The sequence below is a fragment of the Chelonus insularis genome, unplaced genomic scaffold (genome assembly GCF_013357705.1).
Source record: "Chelonus insularis isolate UGA/USDA-ARS -01 unplaced genomic scaffold, ASM1335770v1 contig_3_pilon, whole genome shotgun sequence".
NCBI classification, from domain to species: domain Eukaryota; kingdom Metazoa; phylum Arthropoda; class Insecta; order Hymenoptera; family Braconidae; genus Chelonus; species Chelonus insularis.
Window position 1 is genome coordinate 2,100,946 of NW_023276556.1, and position 25,022 is coordinate 2,125,967.

The 25,022-nt window shown below is 28.8% G+C and overlaps 1 protein-coding gene across 1 annotated transcript in view; it reads left to right on the forward strand.

The window, feature by feature from the left end:
- The first annotated feature begins 2,933 nt into the window (after positions 1-2,933).
- Positions 2,934-25,022, forward strand: part of LOC118068592 (uncharacterized) — a 78,554-nt gene continuing 56,465 nt past the window's right edge. Inside the window, 1 exon segment of the mRNA XM_035086083.1 lies at positions 2,934-3,555. Coding sequence (XP_034941974.1) covers positions 3,487-3,555 — 69 coding nt within the window. The 5' untranslated portion in view covers positions 2,934-3,486.

The window sequence follows — 25,022 nt, forward strand, 5'->3', positions numbered from 1 at the left end:
AAAATCATACCAATTTAAATGCTTGGTATAAGATATGATATAATAATTTAATATTTTATTTTCAATTTATTTTTCATCAATAAATATTTTATGATGAGTCAATGTTGATATTTGAAATATCCGTGAAAATGTGATTGAAAAAATTAATTTATTAGTTTAATGTTTTTCTAATTAATTAAAAAATAATCCCGAAGTAATCTTTCATGTATTGTTTTTAGAGTTAAAGTTTTTATTGATGAAAAAAATATATATTCATCCCAAGTATACATTTAGCGAGTGAAAGTTCTGAAATAAAATATTTTGTGGGTATAAATAGGAAGTGTTAAATTTCATACCTTTCATCTTATATTTATATCAAGAATGATTCTGTTATAATCGCACAAGTAAAGATACTAAACTCCTGTTTAATGAGAAATAAAATGAAACTTCTTCAAAGTTTTACTGTGTATTTGTAAGTGTTTTTGGTAGAGCTAAGGGGGTGGTAGAAGAAAAGAAGAATGTGGAGATCGAGCAGTGCGAAACACTTTTCCTGTAATGGTTTTCCAAGCGTACATTCTGCGCTAGCGCACCCTCGCTCCGGAATTCCAGATGGAAAAGTACGACCCGGATTTACTGTCTTTTGTCCTGAAAGCAAAGAGAAAACCAACTCTTTGTTTGCCATCTTATTCTCTCTTTACTCTAACACATTTTTTGCGAAATAATATCAATATAAAATTATATATTTTATTTTTTGCATTAACTTTATTGAACAAAACGATTTATATTATATAGTAATTCAAGATCTTTGTTATTTTTCAGGTACATGAAGGAACCCGAATGGACTTTAGAAAGAAAGAATATATAGGAGAGTTAGCTACGGTGAAAGATGTGAGTTTCCAATTGGAATGTACTTTGAAACGCGTTAAAGGAAAAACGAGAAGGACAAGGAAGAAAAGCGAAGAAAGTTGACGGCAATTTTCGTTCACTACTGAGACTAGTAACCCATGCAATGGACACCTGCCAGTGTATCTTTCTTTCTCTTTTTCGCTTACTTACGAACAGCTTTCGACTAGTCGACCGACAGTTTTTCCAGTGTGCACATTCGCTGACCGTTTACTTTTATTTCTCTGACGAATGATAAAAAAAGTCAAATAAAATCTTGCAATCTAAAAATTCTATATTTTGAAGATATTATTTTATTTTCATTGAAAAATATATTTTTATTTGTTTCATGTTGAAAGTTCAGTGATTCTCGTTTTCTTGACTAAGTACTTTTGGACATTTTATTCGCCTGAGGGGGTATATTGTGTACTTAGGTACACACGGAAAAGGACTTGATTCACTGGGTGCACAGTTGGAAATCGTATTCGCAGGAAAGCGGTGGTACTCCACTGCCAACAATAAAAGGACTGATCGATCGGCCTCGTATGTTATACAGACGATCGACGTGCTGGACTTCAAAGCCAGCAATATGTTGCTTGTTGAGAGCTTTCTCCAACTGCTGGATGTTGCATCTGATTTTGCGCTAAATCCGCCAGACAAGAGCCGATAACAGTCGCTTCAACAATCTAAATACTTTATCACTTTCACACTTTTTTCAAATTTTTTCCTCCCCTTGGCTTTCATTTTTTTCTTTTTTTTTGTCCATTCCAATTTGTCGTATCGATAGAAGTAGGGCGTAACCGGATCCCCGAGGTAACCACGAGTCGCCTTTGGTCGTTTCGCGATACTAAAGCAATCAGCGATAATGTTGAGGCTACGACTATAAAGAAAGAAGTCGATAACCAAAGTCTTTGATCTCTTGAACGTTGTATTAGACCTTCATCTTCTCTTTTAGTCTCCGTTCACCTTTTTTTCTATATCATTTTACACATCTTTCTTTTTATTATCTTGACGCGTGCACCTTTAAAATATCAAGATTTAAGTAACAAAGAAGATTAGAATCTTATCATCTTTTTTTTCTTTTTTCTCTCAAAAAATAATAAAGTTGTTAGAAAATCAGTTAAGATGCTAATACCACTTAATGCTTTATATTTTATTTTTCATTTCTTTTTCAGCACAGAAATTCATCTTCATGTCAAAGTGTTTTAAATAAATAAACATTCAAAAGTTTATAATAATATCGTTAATACTAATGATATATTATTTATAAGGGCATATTACAAAAAAGATATAATGTATATAAAATGATTAATGCACCGATTGACTCTCTAATTTATATCAAAATGAATCATACAAATACTTAATTCAAAGTAATTCCATGAAATTGAAATTATAAATGAAATGTAATTTATTATTGTAAACTTTCGCATTAAATTTAATATTTTTCAATAGAAGAATGTTAAATATGTAAAAAGAAAAGTAGTATGAATTTCTAGAATTAGTAAGCAATTTGAGTTATTATGGAAAATGGAAAATTTCAATTTCACAAATAGCGATCTTACATTTATGAAAAAAATGAAAATAAAATAATTCAAATTTTGAAATCCATTAGGTTAAAATTATAAATAATTAATCATCCATAACCAATTACTATTTTTCAAAACTATTTTTTATTTCTTGTTACAATTCAATAAATTATGATGTAACATTTTTAGTAATTCTTTGATTTATCACTAAATAGTAATTTTTCCAATTTCTTTAAAGAATTGATATAAAATGTACGAATGTATGTGTTTTGTGGAAATTCTAAATTACATTTCCTATTTTGTATTAAAATAATAATAATCATTAATGATTCGTTATTAATTATAAGCAAAAAATAGTGTAATAAATATATATAACAAGATTAAAGTATAAAAAATTAATTATAAATAGTTTAAAGTGCTATTTTTCGCGCTTCGGTTAAATTCCATACCTTTCGTACATATTCGGTTGTTTCCGTGAGAAGTCGACTCGACGCGACAGTTCGGCGCTTACACAGCTTGGACTCGGCACGCCAGTGCGCAATAAGACGCCGTGTCGGTTAGTTGTATGATATGTGGTGTAAATTTGATGCTTTATAAACGATCGTTGTTGTTCATTTTTGCACATTTTTAGTGTTTAGATGTTTTTTTTCTACTTCATTTAGTTTTGACATACTTTAAAAATTAATGAAACATTAAATAGTGATCTCCAAGTGATTATTAAGCAGTTTATATGCGCAGATTATAGACTTGCAAAAAAGTAAATACATGAAGACTCGTCGGTAGATGTGTGAAGAGAAACCCAAGTCACAAAGAATGATAGATACATGGTTTAAGGTTAACCGTTGCTCGGTGACGCAACGCCCTAGCATGAGACGATGATCTTCAAGTGACTTAGTCTCAATAAAGTTGCAATATATATGCCGACAGTTTGTGTACTATCCCGCTAAATCGTGTTGTACTTATATATGAGTAATAGTGCCGTAAAAATAGTGAAAATATTTCATAATTGGAGTTATTTGGAGCAAGAAATGAATCTATACATAATAATAATCGGTTTTAAATAAAAAGAAAAGGTCAAAAACAAGTGTATTACCCGTAAATGATTATGGATGGGGAAGGCAGATTTCAACGGAGGATGCATACAAAGGATACATCATCGAATTACAAGGTGAGTTTGACCTTCAGCTCGATATATTGCCGTTTTTTGTTTTGCTTCAGTAGACTCTATTTGTTTTGCATGCACTGTTGGTAGTTTACATATGCTAATGAGTTACGCTCAATAGAAACAGAATAAAAAGTTATTTCGTTCGTTTTGCATATATTTAATCGCTGAATTGTCATTCTTGAAAAATTACCCTCTAAATAATTTACCTCATAATCACATGACAAAAGTAAATAGGTTTGTTTTATGTTCTTTCATAATTGTATGTCATGACGACGTCGAACTAGAATATTTTCAAAATATTAAGTCAACATTTTTTCCTACAGCTAAATTTATAAATATATAAATCATTTTTTTATGTTACTTTAATATTTTTTTTTTTTTTTGAGGAAATATTTAGTTATTGTTACAATTTAATTGACGCACGATTTTTTGTTTATAAAATGAAAAAATGCATATTCTGTTATAAATATTTTTTTTCAAAAAATTGAAACATCTGGACTGTTAAAATTACCCCAAAAATCAACGCCATTCGAGTTGACAGTAGATCTTCAACATAATCAATTGCAGCTGCCGTTTAATAAGAGGCTTAAAAAATAACTTTACAATTTTTCTTCCTAAAGTGTAGAATATTTTAGCAGCTTTAAAATTGTTCTAAAATACCAAGGAAGATTCAAAGAAAAAAGATTCTCCGATAATGAAGAAGCAAATTATTGCATATTTAATGGCATAATAATCTAAAATTACTTTTAACAGGAAATAAATCTTAAAAATATAATATCAAGTCTATAAATAACTATACAAAATACTTCATCACGGAATATTTATAATTTATTTATTAATATCGTGACTAGACATTTTTTTTATATTATTAAAAGTTCAAGAGATCAATTATATATAAAGGTATTTATTGAAAATGACTTGAAGTAATAACTAAACAGTTCTTAGAAATAGATTATTGATGATATGAACTAGATTTCATGTATGATGTGTCGTTAGAAACAGTTTTGCTTTTCTGATTGAAGTTTATCGGAATATCACATGATATTTATTGAATATTATATGATAAAAATAATTAGACAAAACACATAAAGTAAAAGTGATCAATGTCAAACTAAGACCATTTTCTCTCACGTCCTGAAAGTATACGTGAAATATTGCATAAATAAAATATCGCTAGCTGCGAATAATATTGTTTGAAAATCTGGCCCGTGGTCGTAGATGACGTGACTTGACAGCTCATGTCAGCCACAGTGACAGGAGAGTAAAGGGAGCAGAGAAATAGTTGCGAGGTTTTCGTGTTGCCAGTGTGGCCGCACATGTGCGGTTCGTCGATCGTAAATGGAGACAAATCAAAATGTGTTCAGCCCTTCATTTATCGTCACTATAGTAAGAGTGGTCATACACTAAATGTATTCCGTATGACGTTATATCAGTTATCTATGCATGCACATTCGTGATAAGGCATCAAAGTATCAATTACGTTATTTATTTATTCTTCGTGGGTGGGCAATCAACTTATAACATGGATGTAACAAAAAATTTTTCACTATAGGATAGGATGAAAGAGAAGAACCCGTTTCTTCCTGAATGACGATGTGAAGAAAAAACGCGAGAAGCCGTATAGCTTAGGTATAATACGTGTCGAGTTCTCGGAAGGATTCAAACTCTGACGTAATCGGCTTGGTATTTGTACATCTTCAGGATTTTTATATTGTTTAATGTTGAAAAATTAGCGATAAATGAATGATTAAATTCTTATCTTCAAAGTCATACTATAAATATTTATGAACATTGAAATATTTTTATTTGTAAATTAACACGAAGGAATTTTTACTTCAATTTCATACTTTTTTTTAAATTAAATTCTTAATTTTTTCCGTAGTTATACTACGGAACTGAATCATAATGAATTAACATAAAATAATGAAAATACTTATTTTAGAAAAAAAAATGATGAATTTTGTATACGCTTACAATTTGTCTTTTTTTGTCAACATCAATATACCAGGTGTCATTCATGAGATTAAAGTCAGAGCTTAACACTGCATTTATTGAAATCTGTTCAGTCATCACAGTTCTATAGGCACTGCATTAGTGGATATGAGTTGTTGAATTCATGATATAATAATACTTTCTATTCTAACATTTCTATTGTTTAAAAAACAGTATATAATGATTAAAAATGTATGAAATAATATCACTGAAATATTTCAAAAATATTCATAAAATGTGTCATTACAATTTTCATCGTTATCATAATTATGATTAAATTACGAAGGTAGTTATAATAACAACAAAATTATGAACAGTTTACAAAGTATGATTAATGCGTCGCGATTCGTCGTCGGAACAGCATCAAATGATTATTTTTTCTTTGTCTTGCTCGACTTTCTCTCCCTCTCGTGTTAATTAACCACGCGTGATTAATGCTGAGGGAGGCACGTACGGGATTCTCGCACCAACCCAACGACAACGCCCGAGTATTACGTGACTGACTTTGGTTCTCCACCTCTCGTTTATTACAGAGAGATGCTCGTTGGCGACGTTGTGGTATCTCAGACGTACCTACATCGCCATAATCCCAGCTATCGTCTTGGCATTACCGACACATACATTTGAGGGAGGAAGAAATGCATGAATGAGTTTTTGACGATGATAATGATAATAATGAAAAAAGCTGAAAAGTACGACTAGACATTCAGTGTATGAGTGATACAGATCACTGGATGATGATAGCTGTGTTTTACTCAATGTTCGTTCGTTCGTTCATTTGACCCACTTTTTTTAACTTACCCTCTTTACTTATCGCTCTTGTTTCCGTTTCTTTAGACTTTTTTCTCCCTTTTATTTCTTCTTTACCTCGTTTCATGATCATCATCTGCAAAACATTCTTTGTTCACAGCAAAAAGTTCGACGGTTAATTATTTCGACATACATTTTTCACGCCATTTTTTCTTTTATTTTTACTTCTGGTATATACTCATGAAGCGGAAAAAAAGTTTTCACAAAGCATAAATTTTTTTAATTACCTCTTTTTTTAAGACCGAAATATAGTTAAAGAAAAAAAATTAAATAAATGAAAGAGAGAAAAAAGAAAATGAAAATTTTTTTAAAATAATCATATCCTGATGTTATCGGGATATTTCTCAAATATGCTTTAGACAGGCTCATTATTCATCTTAATCTATCGTTTTCTCCTTATTTCAGAATGTTGTGTATAAGGTAGAAATCCAAATACATGCCGAGCTTTTTTTTTAGTAACTAACTTATGATATTGAAAATAATTAATTTTATATTGTTTTTTGAATTAAAAGGATACAATAATATCGAATTTTTTATTTTTCCAATATAAATATAAATTTATTGATATTTTATAGAATATTAGGGCAGTAAAAAAAAAAAGAACTTCGTGAAATGGTCAAGTTTAACTTTTCATTTTTTACACAAAAAAATAATATAGTACAGTTATTTAAAAAAACATTATCATGGTAGAATGAATATTAATTTCAGTTTTCTATTTCAATTAATCAGCCTTCTTTTTTGCTCGTTAGTCGATGGATACTATAAAAATTTGATAAATACATCCGGCTCATTTTTCTACCAAATCGGGTCATTAAAAAAAACCCCGCTGGACATGTAAACAAAACTATAATTTAAATGTTAGGATAAATATGTGAATATTATTTCTGACAAACAAAATGTGTTATTATTTTGGTCTAATATTTTTTTTTTTTTTTGCTTTTTACCCATTGTACATTTTAATGTGAATTTGTTTTTCTTTTAATGTCAGCATTATTTGCCTAAGAATAAAACATTGTATCCATGGCAAATCCGTATAGTATTATTATTTCTATTATTTTGATATTCCGAGGGAGTTTTTTTTTTTAAAAAATAAAATTCATTCTATTATTCCGAGTGGACAGAATTTTAAGCATTTCTTTCATCAAAGATAAGCAAAAGAGACAGAGTTCAGAAGTATTTTTGTGCTCGATATACAATATGATAATCGATGTAGATCAACTGGCTTCGATTGCACCTTGAACGACCGGAAGACGTGAATATAACCGAGACGAAGTCTGTGAAAAAGAGAATAAAGTAACTGGAGAATAAAGTCTTATGCTCGAAGAAACTACCACATGCAAGAAACGACATAGCAAACCGGTATTACCACTTCTTTCTTTCCTCTTATCTTTAGCTAGTAGCTCCATATACTCTCGAGCGTGTTTTACAGTATACTTTATAATAATACGTACTCACTAAATTATTGATTGAAAATTTTTAATTATCTTTTAAGTAAATCATATTCTCATTTCTCAAATAACGTGTATCTACTTTTATTTAACTCTTTTTTATCAAATTTATTACAATAAACTTGACATTTAATGTTTTATTAGCAGAATGATTTCATTTTTTAACAATTCACTAACAGTTTATCTTATTAATGAGACCTTATTCAATTTTTAATGATTCATGAAATTATTTTAAAAATTTTCACACATTTATTTTCTTTTGTTCTATTAATTTCCAAATTTACAATAATTGTTTTAGATTTATTGTTATAAAAGAAAGTCCGTTTTCTTGAAATAATATTTTTATTGATTTATTATTTTCAATTATTTACTAATGTTTTTTTTTTACGGGGCAATTTATTACTACGTGTGATAGAATAATGTTTTTTTAAATAAACTAAACCACTATGTTTTATTTTTAGACTGCATTTTAAAACGAATAAAAACACACAAATGAATAAAAATGAATATTGTTTAGCTGTACGATGCTTCAGAGCAAATAAACTTAACAAAGTTCTAAATAAGTGGTTTTTTGTTTGATGTAGATTATGTGTATATTCATAGATGTTGTGCAAAGTGGAATCATTCAGTGGTATGAATAGATATTTTTCATCAAATAAAAGCAATTGCATAAAATACGCGACTAGTGATGGTATTTTAAAACAGCTTCCATTTATTGATCATCTATAAATAAAAAAAAAGAAAATTTGCAACGATGGCACGTTCCGACAGATACACACTAATAAATAACGTGACTATCTCTCCAAGTTTTCAGGTTCTTTAAAAATTTTCATCTATATTATATATATATGTATATAAATTTCATGAATAAAACAGCCAAATTTCATTCGTTGAATATAAATAAACTTGTGGCTTGTGCAATTTCATCGGGCATCAACATTCAACGAGATAAAAATAAATTATTAGATCAATTTTATTTATCTATTTTTTTTTTATTCTTATCAGACCAATATATTACATAATATTAATACAATTTAGCTGTTATTGTTGATATAGTAAAAATAATTTTATTACAATTCAGACAGAAATGATTGCCAGTCAATTTTTGTTATTATAAAAATAATTGTGTTCATTATTGAGTAAACGTGGATCGAAATTTCAATTTATTATCAATTTGTTATTTCTCCCTTAAAATGAATGCAATTAATTTTATTAATGGCGGAAATAGATCATTCACGTGGTAATTTTTTCCCTCTAATTTCTTGGGATGATAATTAATGAGTCGTATCCTATTTTGTATTGAATTAGAACATAATAGATAGCAGATTAGAAAGCAAGTTTATTATGGTTTTATAACAATTGAGAATTGGGGAATATAATTCAAGGAGAGTGTATTATATTTTCTTGTACAATAAACTTCAAAAGTGAATTTATTGAAAAAGTTATTTGCAAAAAAAAAAGTAAGTTTTAGAGTGGAAATTTTATAATAAATAGTCACTTAAAACTTCGATTTATTTTTTCTTTTATCTAAATAAATTTGTTTGACATTAATGCATATGGTATGCATTTTTTTCATTATTATTTAATAATAATAGAATATATATGGATATGGATCTTATAAAATTACTTCAATTCATTGACTCTGAAAAAGAAATAAAGTCGAGTTAATGAACTGGAATTTCAATGCTGGATTTCGAATAATACAAACAGCATGATTTTTGAGAAAAAAAAATATACTCTTTGTTCATTTTATGCACACAATCAATGCAAGTTTATAACCAGTTATAAATATTTTTTTTTATATTTTTTTAAAACATTGAATAATATTTTATATTAAATTCACGTTTTTTTATTGAGTATTTGTTTGTTATTTGTTGATATAATAATATATATATTTAATTATATCTGAAATGAAAACGTGCAGGAAAAAAATAAATTCATCCAAATATCCATCATTATTATTAATTGAATACTTCTATATTTTGTTATTACTTGAAAATGAACATTCCAAGTATCATCGCATGAGTATATTACTTAAATATAATGTGTAGAGTATGGTTATTGTTGAATTTGTATTAAAAATCGGGAATTAAATACATGTTAATAATTCGCAAATAGTCGGAAAAGATTTTTAAAGTTAAAAATAATTAATTTTTTTTATAAAGAATATACATAAATGATAGATAAATATTTTAAATTAACAAAGAAATAGCTTAAAATGAACAGCAAAGCAATGCTAATAGTCTTTATAGTGTGAGTTTTTTTTTTGCCAACTCGTGGATCCTTTTATACAAAATCCCTAGGTACGTTACTGGTTGGTGGTTCTTCTGCTGGTCCCCTCTTTTATCTCTTCATCTACTTCGCGACGACGCCCTCCTAGGATTCTAAGTCTCGGGTCATTAATTCTCTTCTTTGTTCATGTAGAGTCGGCTACGGATGTAAGCATCGTTAATCCCTAGGTTTGTGCGATAAAAAATACACTAAAATGTCGGGAAAAATTTTATATTTTTCGTCAATGTAAAAGCTTAACATAATCTATCATAATGCGTTGTAGCTATAAGAGATAGGGGAATTAAATATCACATTTTGTGTATGATTTACGGGTTTATTTACAATTAAATGCAAACATTCAAGAGTAATTATAGCACGTAAATATAATTACAACGAGAAATATATAGGTAGATAGATAGGTAGATAAGCTGACGAAATATAACTTTACATAAGAGATTTAGCACGAATCAAAAGCGAAAGAGGGAGTGAGAGAATGAATAGGTAGACCAGATATGGGCTCCAACACCGTGCATAGAACGTAATTCAGGATCCCACAGGATTTAAGCTTCTATTTGATAGGAAGGCTACATAAATCTCAATTGTGCCGCCAGAAAAATGAAATTTTATTAATAGTGTTTATGATGACGACACGCAAACTGTTCTCGTATAATAACTTCCTATGTTTTATTATTAGTTTTTGTACAATATTTTGTCAGATATAATTTGGGTTAAAATGAAAATATGATGAACATGAGAGTGTATTTATTTTTTCATGTCATTGATTAACTTTACCAGCTGTCTAGTTTAGAGGATCCAAAGCTATTAATTACTCAATTCACTTTCAAGGTATATATGTTATTCAATTCATCTATATTTACACACTTGCAAACCCAGTTAAAGATTGTCAATATTATATTTCATTATTCGCATGGATGCTTGATAAAACAATCTTTAAACAAAAGAACAATTTTATTGTATGTGTCATTCCATAAATTTTGAATGATATTTAAAAAAAAAAAATTGTTGCTCTTTGAAAAAGTCTATGTATTATTATTTTTTTTTCTAGAGTGATTGTTCAATTTTATGGAAGATTTATTTTATGTTCTGACAATTTTTCATCAGTAGTTGATAATATTTTATACTTTCATAACATTCTTTTGAGAGTACTTTGAAATTATTTAGTGTAAACTGATTTTATTATGTTTAACTATGAGAAGGGAATTTATTGTCTACATAGAGATTTCACTTGAGGTCAACTGAATCATTCAGAAGGATTAAAAAGACTAGTGAATGGTTTTAGTTAGCTATTATATGGAAAATTTATCAATTAATTAATAAATCTCACAAGCAACTTTGAATGAAATTCGTAACAATTGATTGACAATTAATTGTTTTTCAAATAAAACTTTTTAGATTTGAGAGAATTGTTCATGAATTGAATAATAAAAAATTAAATGAACAAAAAAAGTTGGAAAAAAAATGGTTGCACTTGCTTCATCTTTAGTGAGATTAAAAGCAGAGATATATTTAGAGGTATAACAGCAGAAGAATTAGAATCGTCAGACAAAAGAAGAATTAGAAGAGGTTTCGCGCGAGTATCGCTATGTCGATTTATGTTTGTTCCGGGTCGTGCACGAGTGTGTAATGCATTCCTGCTTATTGTTCCTCCCTATGTGCTCCCGATCAATGCTCACGTCCTCTACCATACTCTCCACATTGGCCCGTCCCATTATTAACGAGCTGGAGTGCAGGCTCGGACCTTATTGTGTGCTTGGTGAAATGTCTCTTGGGGGAAGGCGGTGTTGGTGAGAGGGTGTATAGAGTAGGGTGAGTAAAGCACATTGCCAGAGTTTAAGGGTGCCTCTTCAACTATAGTTGGATTCAGAACAATAAATACTTTACTGATCAGCTCTCTAAATTTGTTGAGAGCTTTAATTTGAATTTTCGATTAAATTGCTCTTCATATCTATCGAATTTATTTCTTTTTTTTTCCTTTTTCTCATATTCAGATGAAAAATACATTTTGAACACTTTAATTGTGTTTGGATGAATTTTATTCTTTTTTAAGAAAATTTAGATTACGGTCAGTGAGTTTTTTCGAGGTTTTTGTCGAGAATAAATTTTTTGTACTCAATGAAAAAAATAAATAAATCTTTTGGGTTTTCAGGGCATATTTAGGCACACAGAATAAAAAATAAATACTATAATTTAAAAGAAATGGCTTATTTATATGAAAAAATAAATCAGGGAAAGTTTTTTTTTTCTTAATAATAAATAAAAGTAATATAAAAGAAAATAATGATGGGGAAAATTTTAATATTGATACAAAAAAAAAATTGTTATGAATAAGAAAAGATTTTCTTCATAAACTTCATAATTGACAGTTTATTTTACATAAAAAAATTTTTTTGTGATCATCATAATTTATATTATTAATGTAATTAGTTGAATATAAATGATATAATTAAATGTACAAAAGGATCATGTATGTATTTATTCAAAAAAAAAATGATTAGAATAAATTGTCATAAATGAATAATTAAACTTAATAATTCATCATGTATAGATAGATATATTGATAGTGTATCAAGTTCTCTGCAATGCAAATTCATAATTGATACCAATTTACCCCATAATTCTTGTATTCAATCGATGAAATTTATGTTTTAATAGTAAATAATGCGTACAGTAGAGACTAGACAGTGGTAATGCAGCAAGTATAGAGCAGGGGAGTTAGTTAAGTTAGGGTAGTCGAAAAAGGTACTTCCTAAAGAGATATAACTGAGTTCAAACGCGAGATCGCGTGGCAAAGGAAGACTCGTCATAAATTTGAATACATCGTTACGCGTCCGTGAGGCAAACCGAGGCGGTAATTACAGAGTGAGCCTTGCGGCACTCTAATCTTTTGATAAATTATCCGTCGACGGGAGGTCGGTTTAGGCGTAACCATACTAACTCACCCGAATATACTCGCGTCAAAAGTTCTCTTTCTGTTTCTCTCTCTCTCTCTCTCTCCCTCTTTTTACAAATATCTATGTATATGTATACCTTGCTCTTTTCATTCTGTACCCTAACACTATCCAAAATGACCTCTAGCAATTTCATTTGGGCTTCCGTATATGCTTGGGGAAAGGAGAGAAATCGTAACGAGAGTTAATGAAATGCACGTCAATTATGCTATTGTGGAGGTAAAAGTGTATAGAATGAATATAGGGTAGCTTGAATAAGATAAATGTTTGAAATTATCAGAGTAATTTGAATACCAGTAGATATTTAGTGTATCGATAGATTTATTGAGTATCAAAAAGTGATGAAGTACATTACGGAATTTCATACTATGTTATTATATCCACTTTCGAATTCATATATTTAATAAAATACCAGTTTATTAAAAATTTTTTAAAAATTAATTTTACTGATGACTTGATTAATTATTGGATGATTTTTTGATGGACGAAAGAATACCAATAATCTTAATAATTAGATTTAAAAATTTTTTTAGTATTCAAGCAGTAAAAAATTTTTTCATTAAATGTATGTTACACAAAAAAGTTCAATTGTTTGTTTATTAATTATGTTTCAATTTCATATTGAAAATGTCAGTGAATACTTGAATAATATTATTTTCATTCGAATACATTATTTATTATTTTTAACTACTCATTGTAAAAAGAATGAATTTTGAATATTTAAAACATTATAACATTTTAAAATAGCATTTCTTATGAATTATAATTAATTGATAAATTAAAAGAATTTGAATGTTCTAAATAAACGTTATCAAATAAATATTATAATTAATTAAGTGAAATCTGATACATGATAGTGATGAATAATTTTATTTTTACTTTTTAAAAGAAAGTTAAAAAAGAATTCCATCTAATTAAAAACACTCAGTATTAATCTTTTGATAAATGACATATTTTCGTAGATAATTATTTATCAGTTAAAGAGAACCTGTTTTACGTTCTATAAATATTTAATACTCAAAGAAAGTAAGAATTAAAATAATAAAGGTGGCTATTGCTTGAAACGTAATCATGATGTATCTTGAATTACTTGCAAGTAAAAGTGGTGCTGCAGGAGTAGCAGCAGTAGCAGCACGTTGTTCAAGATTCCAACTCGTTGGCAGTGTTCTCTTTTTCAAATATTCCCCGTTGACTATTTTTCTCTCTTGTTTTTATCGCTACTTTAACTCTACCATGTGCTGTCTTGCCATTCGTTTTGTTTGAAAAATAAGGGCAGTCATTTTTACTTTTTCTTTTTCACAATAATGCCTTTCGCTGGAAAGAAAAAATGTTGTAAAAATAAGTGAGACAAAGATGAGAGGAAAAAAATGTACGTACAAATGCCTCAACTTAGGTCTCTCGTTAGTTTTATTTTTCTTCTAGACATTTTTCTCTTTTGTCTATGACCCTTGACAACTTTTCGACTCACAAGCAAGTTTTGTAATCTAAAAATTGAACGAGCGCCCACTTGTTTCAAGTACTAAAAACTTTTCGATGCAATTGAAAAAATATATGATATATGGTATATGATAATATCCGTTCAGTTGTTGATGATTAAATATTTGAAAAGTTCAAGTGTACGTAAATTGTTGAATCCCAGGTATTTTTATCAACTTTCTCTTCGCATTTAGATGTTCTTATGTCGATTTTAAAATCGATCAGAAAAGTCGGACTAAACTGTTTATAACGATAAAAAAATTTGCATTCCTTGTTATTTATGTAAAAATGATTGAAATAATAAAAATGTACAAACAATTTTTTTTAAGAAAATTCAGATTTATTATTATTTTTAAATAATTGAATGATAGTCAGAGGTATCAAAAGGAAGAGAATTATAATTAACAAACTTCAACTCATATTTTATCAGTATTTTTATTGTAGAAATTTTCAACGCTTCTACAATCAACAAAGGCTGTAAAAAGTTGAGAATTGACTTTAAAATATATTTTGTTAGAATTTGGTTTTTTTTAATAAAAAAGAAGGAAAAAAAAATAGTTTCAAACATTAACCTTTTTTACGTCTTTAGGAATAAAACAGTATTTTTCTTCAAAGAATCTGAAAAGGAACTTGGAAAATAATTTTTATTTTCCATTATAATTTAATTAATTACTGAAACAACAGTGTTTTTTGTTTTTTAGAAAATTTAACCAATTAACAAATATATATCTACTACAAATTTATTTTTTTTTAAATTATAGAAAACTTGAAAGATAAATCATTTAGTAATTTTTATAAAAATAAAAACGAGAAATTTATGTGAAGATTTTTATAATTCTTCACTTGTATTGTGTAATTAAATAGCATTTTATTTGTTGCACTAGTTGGAATTTCTTACAACATTTTTATAAGAAAATCTTTGTTGAATCGCCAACGATTATTATGTTTGAAAGTTCAAGTGTACGTGAATTGTTAAATTCTCAGAATCTTATAGATTTTGTTCCAAGGCAATGCACGTTCTTATGTCGATTCTAAAATCAATGGAATGTACTGGGTTTGCACAAATACTAATGCACCCACAAGAGAGGTAGAAAGCGAGTGTTCTCTATGTTACATCTAAATATATCCTGAATAAGGATAAGAGAGTAAGAATATAGTAGCAAGTAGGTGTAGTATATACTATACGAAAATATATTGGCTCATGGTCTGTACTCGTATCGAGCTCACTAAAAAAGCTAGCAGTTTAGGCCACATCACACACTCTCTTTATGTCTATGTACATATGTAAAAGTGTATATACCCAGTATCACTATATGTACATGTGAGTTTAGAGTCTCCAGACCGCGAGACTATACCAATCCCCAGTGAGTCACTAACTTTACTCACTTCCTCTCGTTTTCTCCTTCACCTCTTTATGTAAGAACTAAAGCTTCTCGAGTTTAAAAATCTCTGAAGAGTTACAAACATACCTAACTTGGCTTTTAACCCTCAACGGACTTCACGCAATCACAAAAAGAATCCTCGAAAAAATTCCTACAACAACCATTACTCAGCTAAGTTTAAGCTCTGTATTTTCAAATTATCTATCATGATGAGAGAACGTTTCATGATGCTTAAGTACAAATCATCTGAAAAATTACCATTCCTAGTGATTAATCATCCATAAAATTTTCATAATGAACCAGAGCTTTTGGGATAAACAAATAAACCGATTCCCTACTGTGAATCTTTCTTGTATTCTATCAAGATGTTATGTATGATTCTTTGTCTTCTAATATAATAATAACATTTGAAGGATCCGCTTGGAAGATAATGATGTCATATTTCGGAATATTTATTGATTTATCTTTTAGAATAAAAATAATTTAAAGTTTTGATTTTTTTTAATTAAACCAATTTTAAAGTTTATATCTGAAGGAAGAAAATAATTTTTCAAAGCTAATATTTGATGTAACTTATAAATAAGTTTTAGTCAGATTTAATTATTTAATTAAAAGAATAAATGCATCAACTATTGTAGATATTTTTCATCATATTTACTCATTGAGTTTGTTTATTTTAGTTGTATTATTTAATTATTATGATTCTTCAAAATTATTATCATTGTTTGCCTTACTTTTCGAGTGTTAATTATTTAACTATACGAGTCTTTATTGGGACATTGTTTCAGTTGGAATGATGTAGGTCAAATGAATTTTCCAAAAACATTAAATAATTTCATGTCTTGGAGAAATTGTAGCTGGCATTTTTCACTACATACTACACGAATTAAAAATGGATAAAATTGTTTTATTTAAAATGAACAGCCATTCGATTCTTTGGTCTTGCCAAAACCAACCAACAGTTAGATTGATGACTACATTTATCTCCAAGACCACCATTGAAATAGTATGGAATTGAATGCAATAGTACTCAAGGCACCACCCAAACATATCCTTGCACATGGATCGATAACCTAGTGGAAGATTTTAAAGGTTTCTCTTCTATGAACGTACTTAAACTTTGCTGGAGGCTAAGACCTCGTTCAATCGCTTGCAATAATTCATCTTTCGTATGCATCGATAGTGAATAGGTATACAGTAGAGGAGAAAAGAGCTGAACGACGAGCTACTGCAATTTACATCAACGAATAACGAATATATAGAGAAGTCTTTCCACAGATTTCACATTGTATACCATCATTTTACCTTCTTTGTTAACAACTTCACTGTGTATATACTCTTTAAAAATTTTACCTCCTTCGTGAATGGTTGATCATTTAAAATTGTAATTTTTCCGATAGTTTATTATACTACATCGTTCAAGATCCACTGGATATTGTAGATAATTTATAAATGACTGGAATGGTAGTCCACTTGAATTGATAAGTCAAAATCTTCCAATCAAATGTCAAGTATATTATTTAAATAATTTTCAAGTTTTCTAAATGTTTTCACCAGATGATAAAAATTCTGAATTTATTTCCAATAAAAAATAATAAGTACATTATTTAATTAACATACTCAAATGAAATTTATTACTTTTATAATTGAATTCAATTAAAAGACTTGAAAGTTTGTATTTTATAAGTAAAACAATTTTACTGATTCTTATTATTGATCATTTTGTGAAGTAAAGAAAAAAAAATGGTAAAAAGAAGAATTCACTTTCTGTATTATTTGATCGATGTTTCAGTGAATATTATTTCTTCTTTCCTTTTGTTGATATATTTGATCGAGATGTGTATGTTTTAAACAGACAAGAGTTTGAAAATATAAAAGAATCTTATTTTATTCTCCCCAAGAAAGTATAGATGTCCGTCAGCGTCGCTCAACCATTTACGTAAGCATTTGGCTCAAGGTATCTTCAGAATTTCAATGTAAGTACGCTCGTGCTACTTCTAAAGCAGTTTGTACGTGTTCCAAACACGTTTCCGAGTTACAACCTCCCCGTCATCTCACAATGTATATCCCAACGTGATGCTAAATGAATGTTAGCATATTTTTTTTTTCTTGTTATAAAGAAAACTTCCAGTAGAAGCTTAGTAAGCAAAGTAAAAGTGTTTGAAGTTCTTTAGGACAATCAGGTTTTCGTTAATTATTTTAATGTATCAAAACTTGAGTATTTCTCTGGTTAAAATAAGTAAAGTTAAAAAATGCATGAAAATCTCAAGTCGTATTTTGTGTAAAAATCGACTATGCTTTCCCTTTCTATTTAACTTGCAGATCTGTATTCAGATTTTGTATTTTTTTTATGTACCCTGCGTGAGATGAATACCGCGAGAAATCAAAGAGTCAGTGGTGGTAGAATGTTGTGTTGAGATGCATGGTATCCATCGTACCTAAACCCTCTTGGGGCGCAGATCGCGCTCCGAGTTAACGAACCACGCTTGGCCAGTCGGCAAAGGGCTTAGAAAGAGCAAACGCACTTTATTCTCTTTCTCCAGCTTTCACACTCACTCAACTTACGAAAGAGCAGGTCTAGGGATGAATACTAAATCATTACACAGGAAAATATATATTTTCCCTATCTTTAATGCAATTTATTTCGGTTATAAAAAACTGTCTGTCCAATTAATTTATGTTTATAAATGAGAAAACTCGCTTTCAGAATTGTGTACTCTATAAAAACACTTAATTAAGACTGGATGTATAGAGATAATAATATGTGAATTATTTGTCCTTTATTCGTCAGACTTAAAACTTTGTCATTTGAATAATTTTTTTTCAAGAGGGAATGAGTTTTGAGGTACATTGGTTGATTGGATTACAATGGTAATTAAATTAAAGCTCAGACAATTATGAATGACATTGAGATGCGTGTAATGAAGTTCATTTAATGATGCTGAGAAGAAAAATAATTAGATTTGAAAGAAAGAAATTGTCATTGTCACTCATTGAAGAAATTCGTGTTAATTAAAATTTTTATTGTAAATATCTATTAATTTTTTTTTAATCATTCTTAACTCGAGACATAAAAATGTCAATAGAAGAATGAATTCAGTCATGAAAAGTGCTCTTGAAATATCATTAGATGAAGTTATCATGGTATTTAAATTTTTTACTCGTTATTTTTTAGAATAATATTTATTAATTGTCTTTGATAAATTATATAAAAATTTTAACGTAATGAAATTTTGAAAAATATTGAGATGATTTAATTGATAGAATTACAAAAATGTTTTCAAAATTAATTTGAAAATTGATTGATAATGTTAATATATTTTTCAGGTGAAGCATAAATGGCAATCATGTAATAATCCTCATAGAAAATAATATTTTTAATTTCAAATAAATTTGTTAAAAATAAACTGATAAATAAAACAAAATATCAAACAATTTTTCAAAATATCATGAACATGTTTTTAATCTGTTTATTCAGCCAATTATCGATGCTATTTTCCATTCAAATTCCTTCATTATAATATACCGTAAAAGGAAATAAAGATAATCGAAATTCATTGGAGTCAAATTCGACGAATTACTTGTAACCCGTAACTAGTCAAATAGGAAGGTAAAGTGCAAACGTCGGGTATTTCGGAAGTCCTTGAATTGGAATGTAGCCTGTGCTGAATTGCGGTTCTATCAGAGATCAAATACATTGAGTGATAACTTTTTTGTTCACCACTTTAACTGAATAGTTTAAAAGAAATTTTCACACTACTGACAATTGACTAATTTATTACATCAATTTCTTTCTGTTAATCACATAAACACATAAATAACAACTAAAATATTTTCACGCTTTCATACAAATAATATAACAAGAAAAAAAAAAATACGTACAGATGATTCAACGATGAGTTTCTATTGAAGTACCTTTCGGTCTATATGCTTCAATCACTTTAATAAAATATCCGGGTATTAAATTTGCAGGAATTCACATTCTGAATAGCTTATATAGCTGTGGAGAGGGGAAGTGAGTTTAGATTTCAACGCGTCCTCTGATATAAAGTGCCGTTTCAATGCGTTAATTCGGGACAAAGTAGAGAATCACGTTGCACGTGGAAATTGCGAAAGCCGGTAATCGGCTTATATGCGCTGGTCAACTATGGTTCTAAAGAGAATGGAGGGAGGAGTGTATGCGAGAGAAAGGCTAAAGAAGATAGAGAATGGATAAAACAATGTGTGCGAGAGAGAAATAGTTGAATATCAAAATTCGTTCTTTATATTTCTCTCATATTCATTGTTTGCTGTGTTGTGATGTTGCTGGTGTTATCCTCTGGAATTTTTTTTAGCTTTATTTTATTCGTTCTATTTCTATGCGTTGTTCAACTTTTCTCGTTGACAAAAGACGCCGTTGTATTATATCCATTATTTAACAAGTATATGCTAGGGTTTATATACCTACAGGTAGAATAATTTCCACAATCTCGTTCAATTGTAATTAACGGTATGTGGTTTCAGCTTGGGTGCACACGAAGGTCTCTCGTGTAACCGTTGGTCGAAGAACTATCTATCGGCAATCTATTCTCCTGAAAACCTCCCAGAGGCCACAGACGTGCCAATGGTGGTCTCGTCGTACGGGGCAATAGTTGAGATAAAACTTTTTTTTCCACGCCCTCATAGAATCGAACTTGCTACCGTGCCAGCTCAAGCGCCCCGATAAGCAACGAAGCAGCCTTTTCGTAAGTTTCGTGGTAATCGTACACTACTTTCTAACCTTCATCAACGATCTACTCTCAAACTTTCTTTGTTTTATGTGCCTCTTTGTATTTCTTCACTTTATCCCACTATCGTATTTTTTACTTTCATCGTGTTTTGTTCTTTTTTCACAGTATTCTTCTTCCATTACTGCCTCAAGTGGTTAATTCTTATGTTCATCTCTTCGATCATTTTCTCTGTGCTTTAACATAAAAAAGTTGCATTGTTGTGTATAGATCTATTCTGAAAAGAGAACATTTTTTTCCCTTTTCTAGGAGAAAGGGAAAAAAGTTAGCCATGATTTTTACAAGATTGAAATTAAAATCTTGAAGATTTTTATTTTATTCATTAAGATATTAATTTTCTTTTCATCTTCTAAGAATTGAGTTAGGATAATGGAAAATTTTCAATGTAATTAACCATCAAATTAAAATAAATTCGTTGAAAATTTTTTTATAATGAAAAATAAGAGTATAAGAATTTTTTCACAGGTATCTATGTTGAAATTTTTTTTCCAGGATTAAATTCATTTCTATATTTTTTTTTTGAAGAAATATATATTTTTTATTTACTATGTTAGGAACATCTGCAAGTGATGTGTATTGAAGAAGAATTTTTATACCTCCACTTTTCCTATTTATTTCGTAGCGATGGAAACCCATATTTCTTTAAAGTGGTTTCGGCTTCTTTTGAATATACAGCGAGTCACAGAAAAAAAAAATGAGGATAAAAGTTTGAAAGCACCTAGTTAAGTTAACGTGAATATGAATTGATAATTTCTAAAATTAATTAGAATATTTCTGATAAAAAAATAAATTTGTCAGTAGTACATAAAATTTAATGTAATTAAACTCCAGGGCACATTTGTCAATGACTACCTTAAGCCATTACTTCTTTTCTCAACATTTCAGTCACATCTTTCTGCGGCTCTTCTCGTCTTCAGGCAATTTTCTTTGGTAATTTATCACGTCGCTTGACTACGCCACGCCCCGTTTGCCTTTAGGATGATGACTGAGCGGATGAGAAAAATTCGAACATTGTAATTTATGCATTTTAGGGTCTTCCAAAGTTCCAACGATGCAATATACTAGGCGCCCAACTGAACATATGATTTTCTTTTGTCCTGATCCTAATTTATTTTCTTGAGCGTCCTTTTGTTCTTTAACGAGTCTATAACGAGTAAATCTCATAATCATAGACTTGTTTAAACCTCAGAAAAGTCAAAGTCGTTTTTAAAAAAACGTTTCAATTATTAGAGATAATTATTTTTAAAGCATGATTTATTAAACGAGATACAGTTACTATGAGTGAACAGGTTAATCTCATTGTCTCCATATAAGATCAAATATTTTAATTTTATTAGCTTCTGCAATAATTGTATTACAGTTGTTCATTATTTATTATTAGATGCCAGTCTTTCAATATAAATGAAAGTGATTTAGTATGCTTTATTGGAATAAAATTATTCTGGTAACGACAGGTTAATTATTGTTTTGTGATCTTATCACTACAAATTACTATCTGAAAATGATTTATCAGATTTGTGAATTTATAAAACGTTTTTAAGCGTTAATAAAGTTAAAAAGTGAGTGATGTAAAACTGAGTGAGTTTTTTAAAATTTTTAATATAACAAAAATTAATTATAGCGTTGAAAATGTATAATATCGATTTTTAAATAATCACTTGAAAATAATAAAATACTTCTTTTTTATATTTTGCTGTAACTGATAATTTTTAATACATTTTTTATTAGTGGATGAATTTATGTGAGATCAAATGGTATGTTATCACTATAATTATTTGAATTAAAAGATAAGATAAATATAAAACTGCTGTTGATAATTTGACAAACAATTATTTTGAAGAAATTAAAAAATTAAATTGTTTTTTAATGATGATATTCAAAAATACCATCTATTTTTAATGCAATAATTATATTATTTCAATCATTATATGTATAATTATTAAATTAATCCACGGAAAATCTAAAGAGAAAAATGATGATGCAATAAAATACCTAAAAAATTAATGCATATAATGAATTTTGTTATAACCATATCAACTCGTGGATTATTTTTTATGTAATCTCTATTTCCTATCCTATTAAAATACCTTTATGGCAATTTTAAGTCATTTTTTTTGTAATTTAAATGCTGCTAAATTGAGAACATTTTTGTTTCAATAACAATTCTTAAATGATCTAAAATTCAAATAAGTTTCAAATAAGAATGATTGACTATCAAAGATAAGTAATTATTTTTTCAAAATGTACAACGAATTATTGTTAAACAAATTTGATTTAAAATTTCCTCTTATTCAGATTTCTATTGAATGTCGAATAATTAATATTACTATGAAATATTACTTTAAGAAACTCTTAGAAAAATACTAATCTCAAAGCAAATGTCTCTTTTATTGCAACAAGGTACCAATAGAACGTCCTATAAATTCATTGTTCCATTAAATAGTAACTTTTCTCCATTCTATATTCCATTGGGAGTTGATCCACCTGATAGTCTTTTCAGTTAATCCTAAACTTCTGTGAGTAAACCTTGGGAGGAGCAAAGTACGCTTCGCGCCATTTTAAAATGACTAAAGAATATCTAGGAAAAAAGTAGAGAAGAAGAGCAATGCACAGCAGCGGAAATATGAATACAAAGCTGGGGCCGGGAAATCTCGGTTTCCGGCCTGTCGTTCTTTTCAAGAAATCCATACGTACGAAATTCAAAAACCATACCGGATGTTGAGATTCTTTTTTTTTTTGAGAGATCTCGCTTCCATTATTCTGCGACTAACAATGAAGAAAATCAGAGAACATAAATGACAACATGAGTATGCTATATACCTACCCCAACAATCATTCTTAATATTGTGACATTTATTTCCATGAAAATTTTCATGACAACCATGTCATATTGTGAATCAAAGTAATGGATATCTATTTATTAAACGGATATTATGGAATATTTTCTTCAAATTAATAAATGAAAATTTTTGAATTTCTGATTATTCGAAGCGAAAATGTGTGCGTGTGAGAGGAAGAACAGTTAGGGGATTAAATCATCCCCTTGCTGTGATGCGACAACGCACGTATTGAGAGGGTGATTACAGAGCACCTAGGGCCGCCGCATATAGGTGTGCTACTGGCGTGTACACTCCCCACGGGAGCGTCACATTGTCCTGGTCCCGGTTGCTCTCTCTAATATGTGTAACCCGTCAGGTGATCGTGAGTGCTAAATTTATTGTTTACCTTTAGACCAATTCACATGGAATAGCCATCTGTTTTGATTAGTGGGAGGGCGAGATATACAAGGGAATGTTGATTATCTCTTGAATAAAAGGGAAAACAAATTTCCGCTATGATCAATTTAACCCCTTCATTTTCATCATATTCATTTACTTTATTTTATGATTCATCTTACTCTTTTCAAATATTTTTATATTTATTTATTTTTTTTTTAAATTAAACTTATGGCCACCATAGTTGCAATCTTACGTTTTAAAAAAAATATTTGTTGAAGATTGAATTACATTAAAACTTTTCCTGCTTTATCGAGTTACAATAGTCAACGGTAAACAATTTATGTAGCTGTTGATTGTATTTGCATTGATGTAAATATTGCTATTCTATAACAAAAGAATTGACTGAAAAGATCCATTAAATGTTCAGTTCTGAGAAATTCAATGTAAATAAAAACATTTTTGAAACATCCTTGAGATCGTATTTTAAATAGTTATATAAAAAGAAAATTGGAAATTTAAAATAAGTAATTTTGTTATTTACGATAATTGATTTTATGGAAACAATTTGGTGAAAATGTGAGGTAGAAAATTTTTTAAAACGTTCTCGAGATAGAAATAAATACTTCATAACAATCATAAGTTGATTTTATTATTTTTTTTTAATTAAAAATATTGAGTTACATCGTACGATAACAAATATAACATTTCTTTTTTATTTAATATTAAATGTTATTGCTCAGATCAGGCGCGTAAAATACAATAAAATAAATGTTTAAATAAATTTTTTATTTCATTTACATGAGGAATAAAAATGATTTCACTATATAACAATTTGATTGCATTTCAATTCAAACTCCATTCTGATTTAACTTAAAAACAATAAATTTCATTTTTAATGTAAAATAAATTTGTTACATCTGCCTTTTTTGCAGTTGATTTCCGGTCTTATTTTATTTTCCTTATCTAAATATACATACATTAAGTACATCAAAAAGACTCGTCTTCTTCTTGTTTTCAAGATCGCCACTTGTTTCAAGTGTGCATCGTCGTCGCACTTCCGGTCGATAATTTTTCAACGACGTCGGGCACGCGAAGGACGGACGTGTTCGAAGGGACTCAAACAGCTAGGGAATAAGAG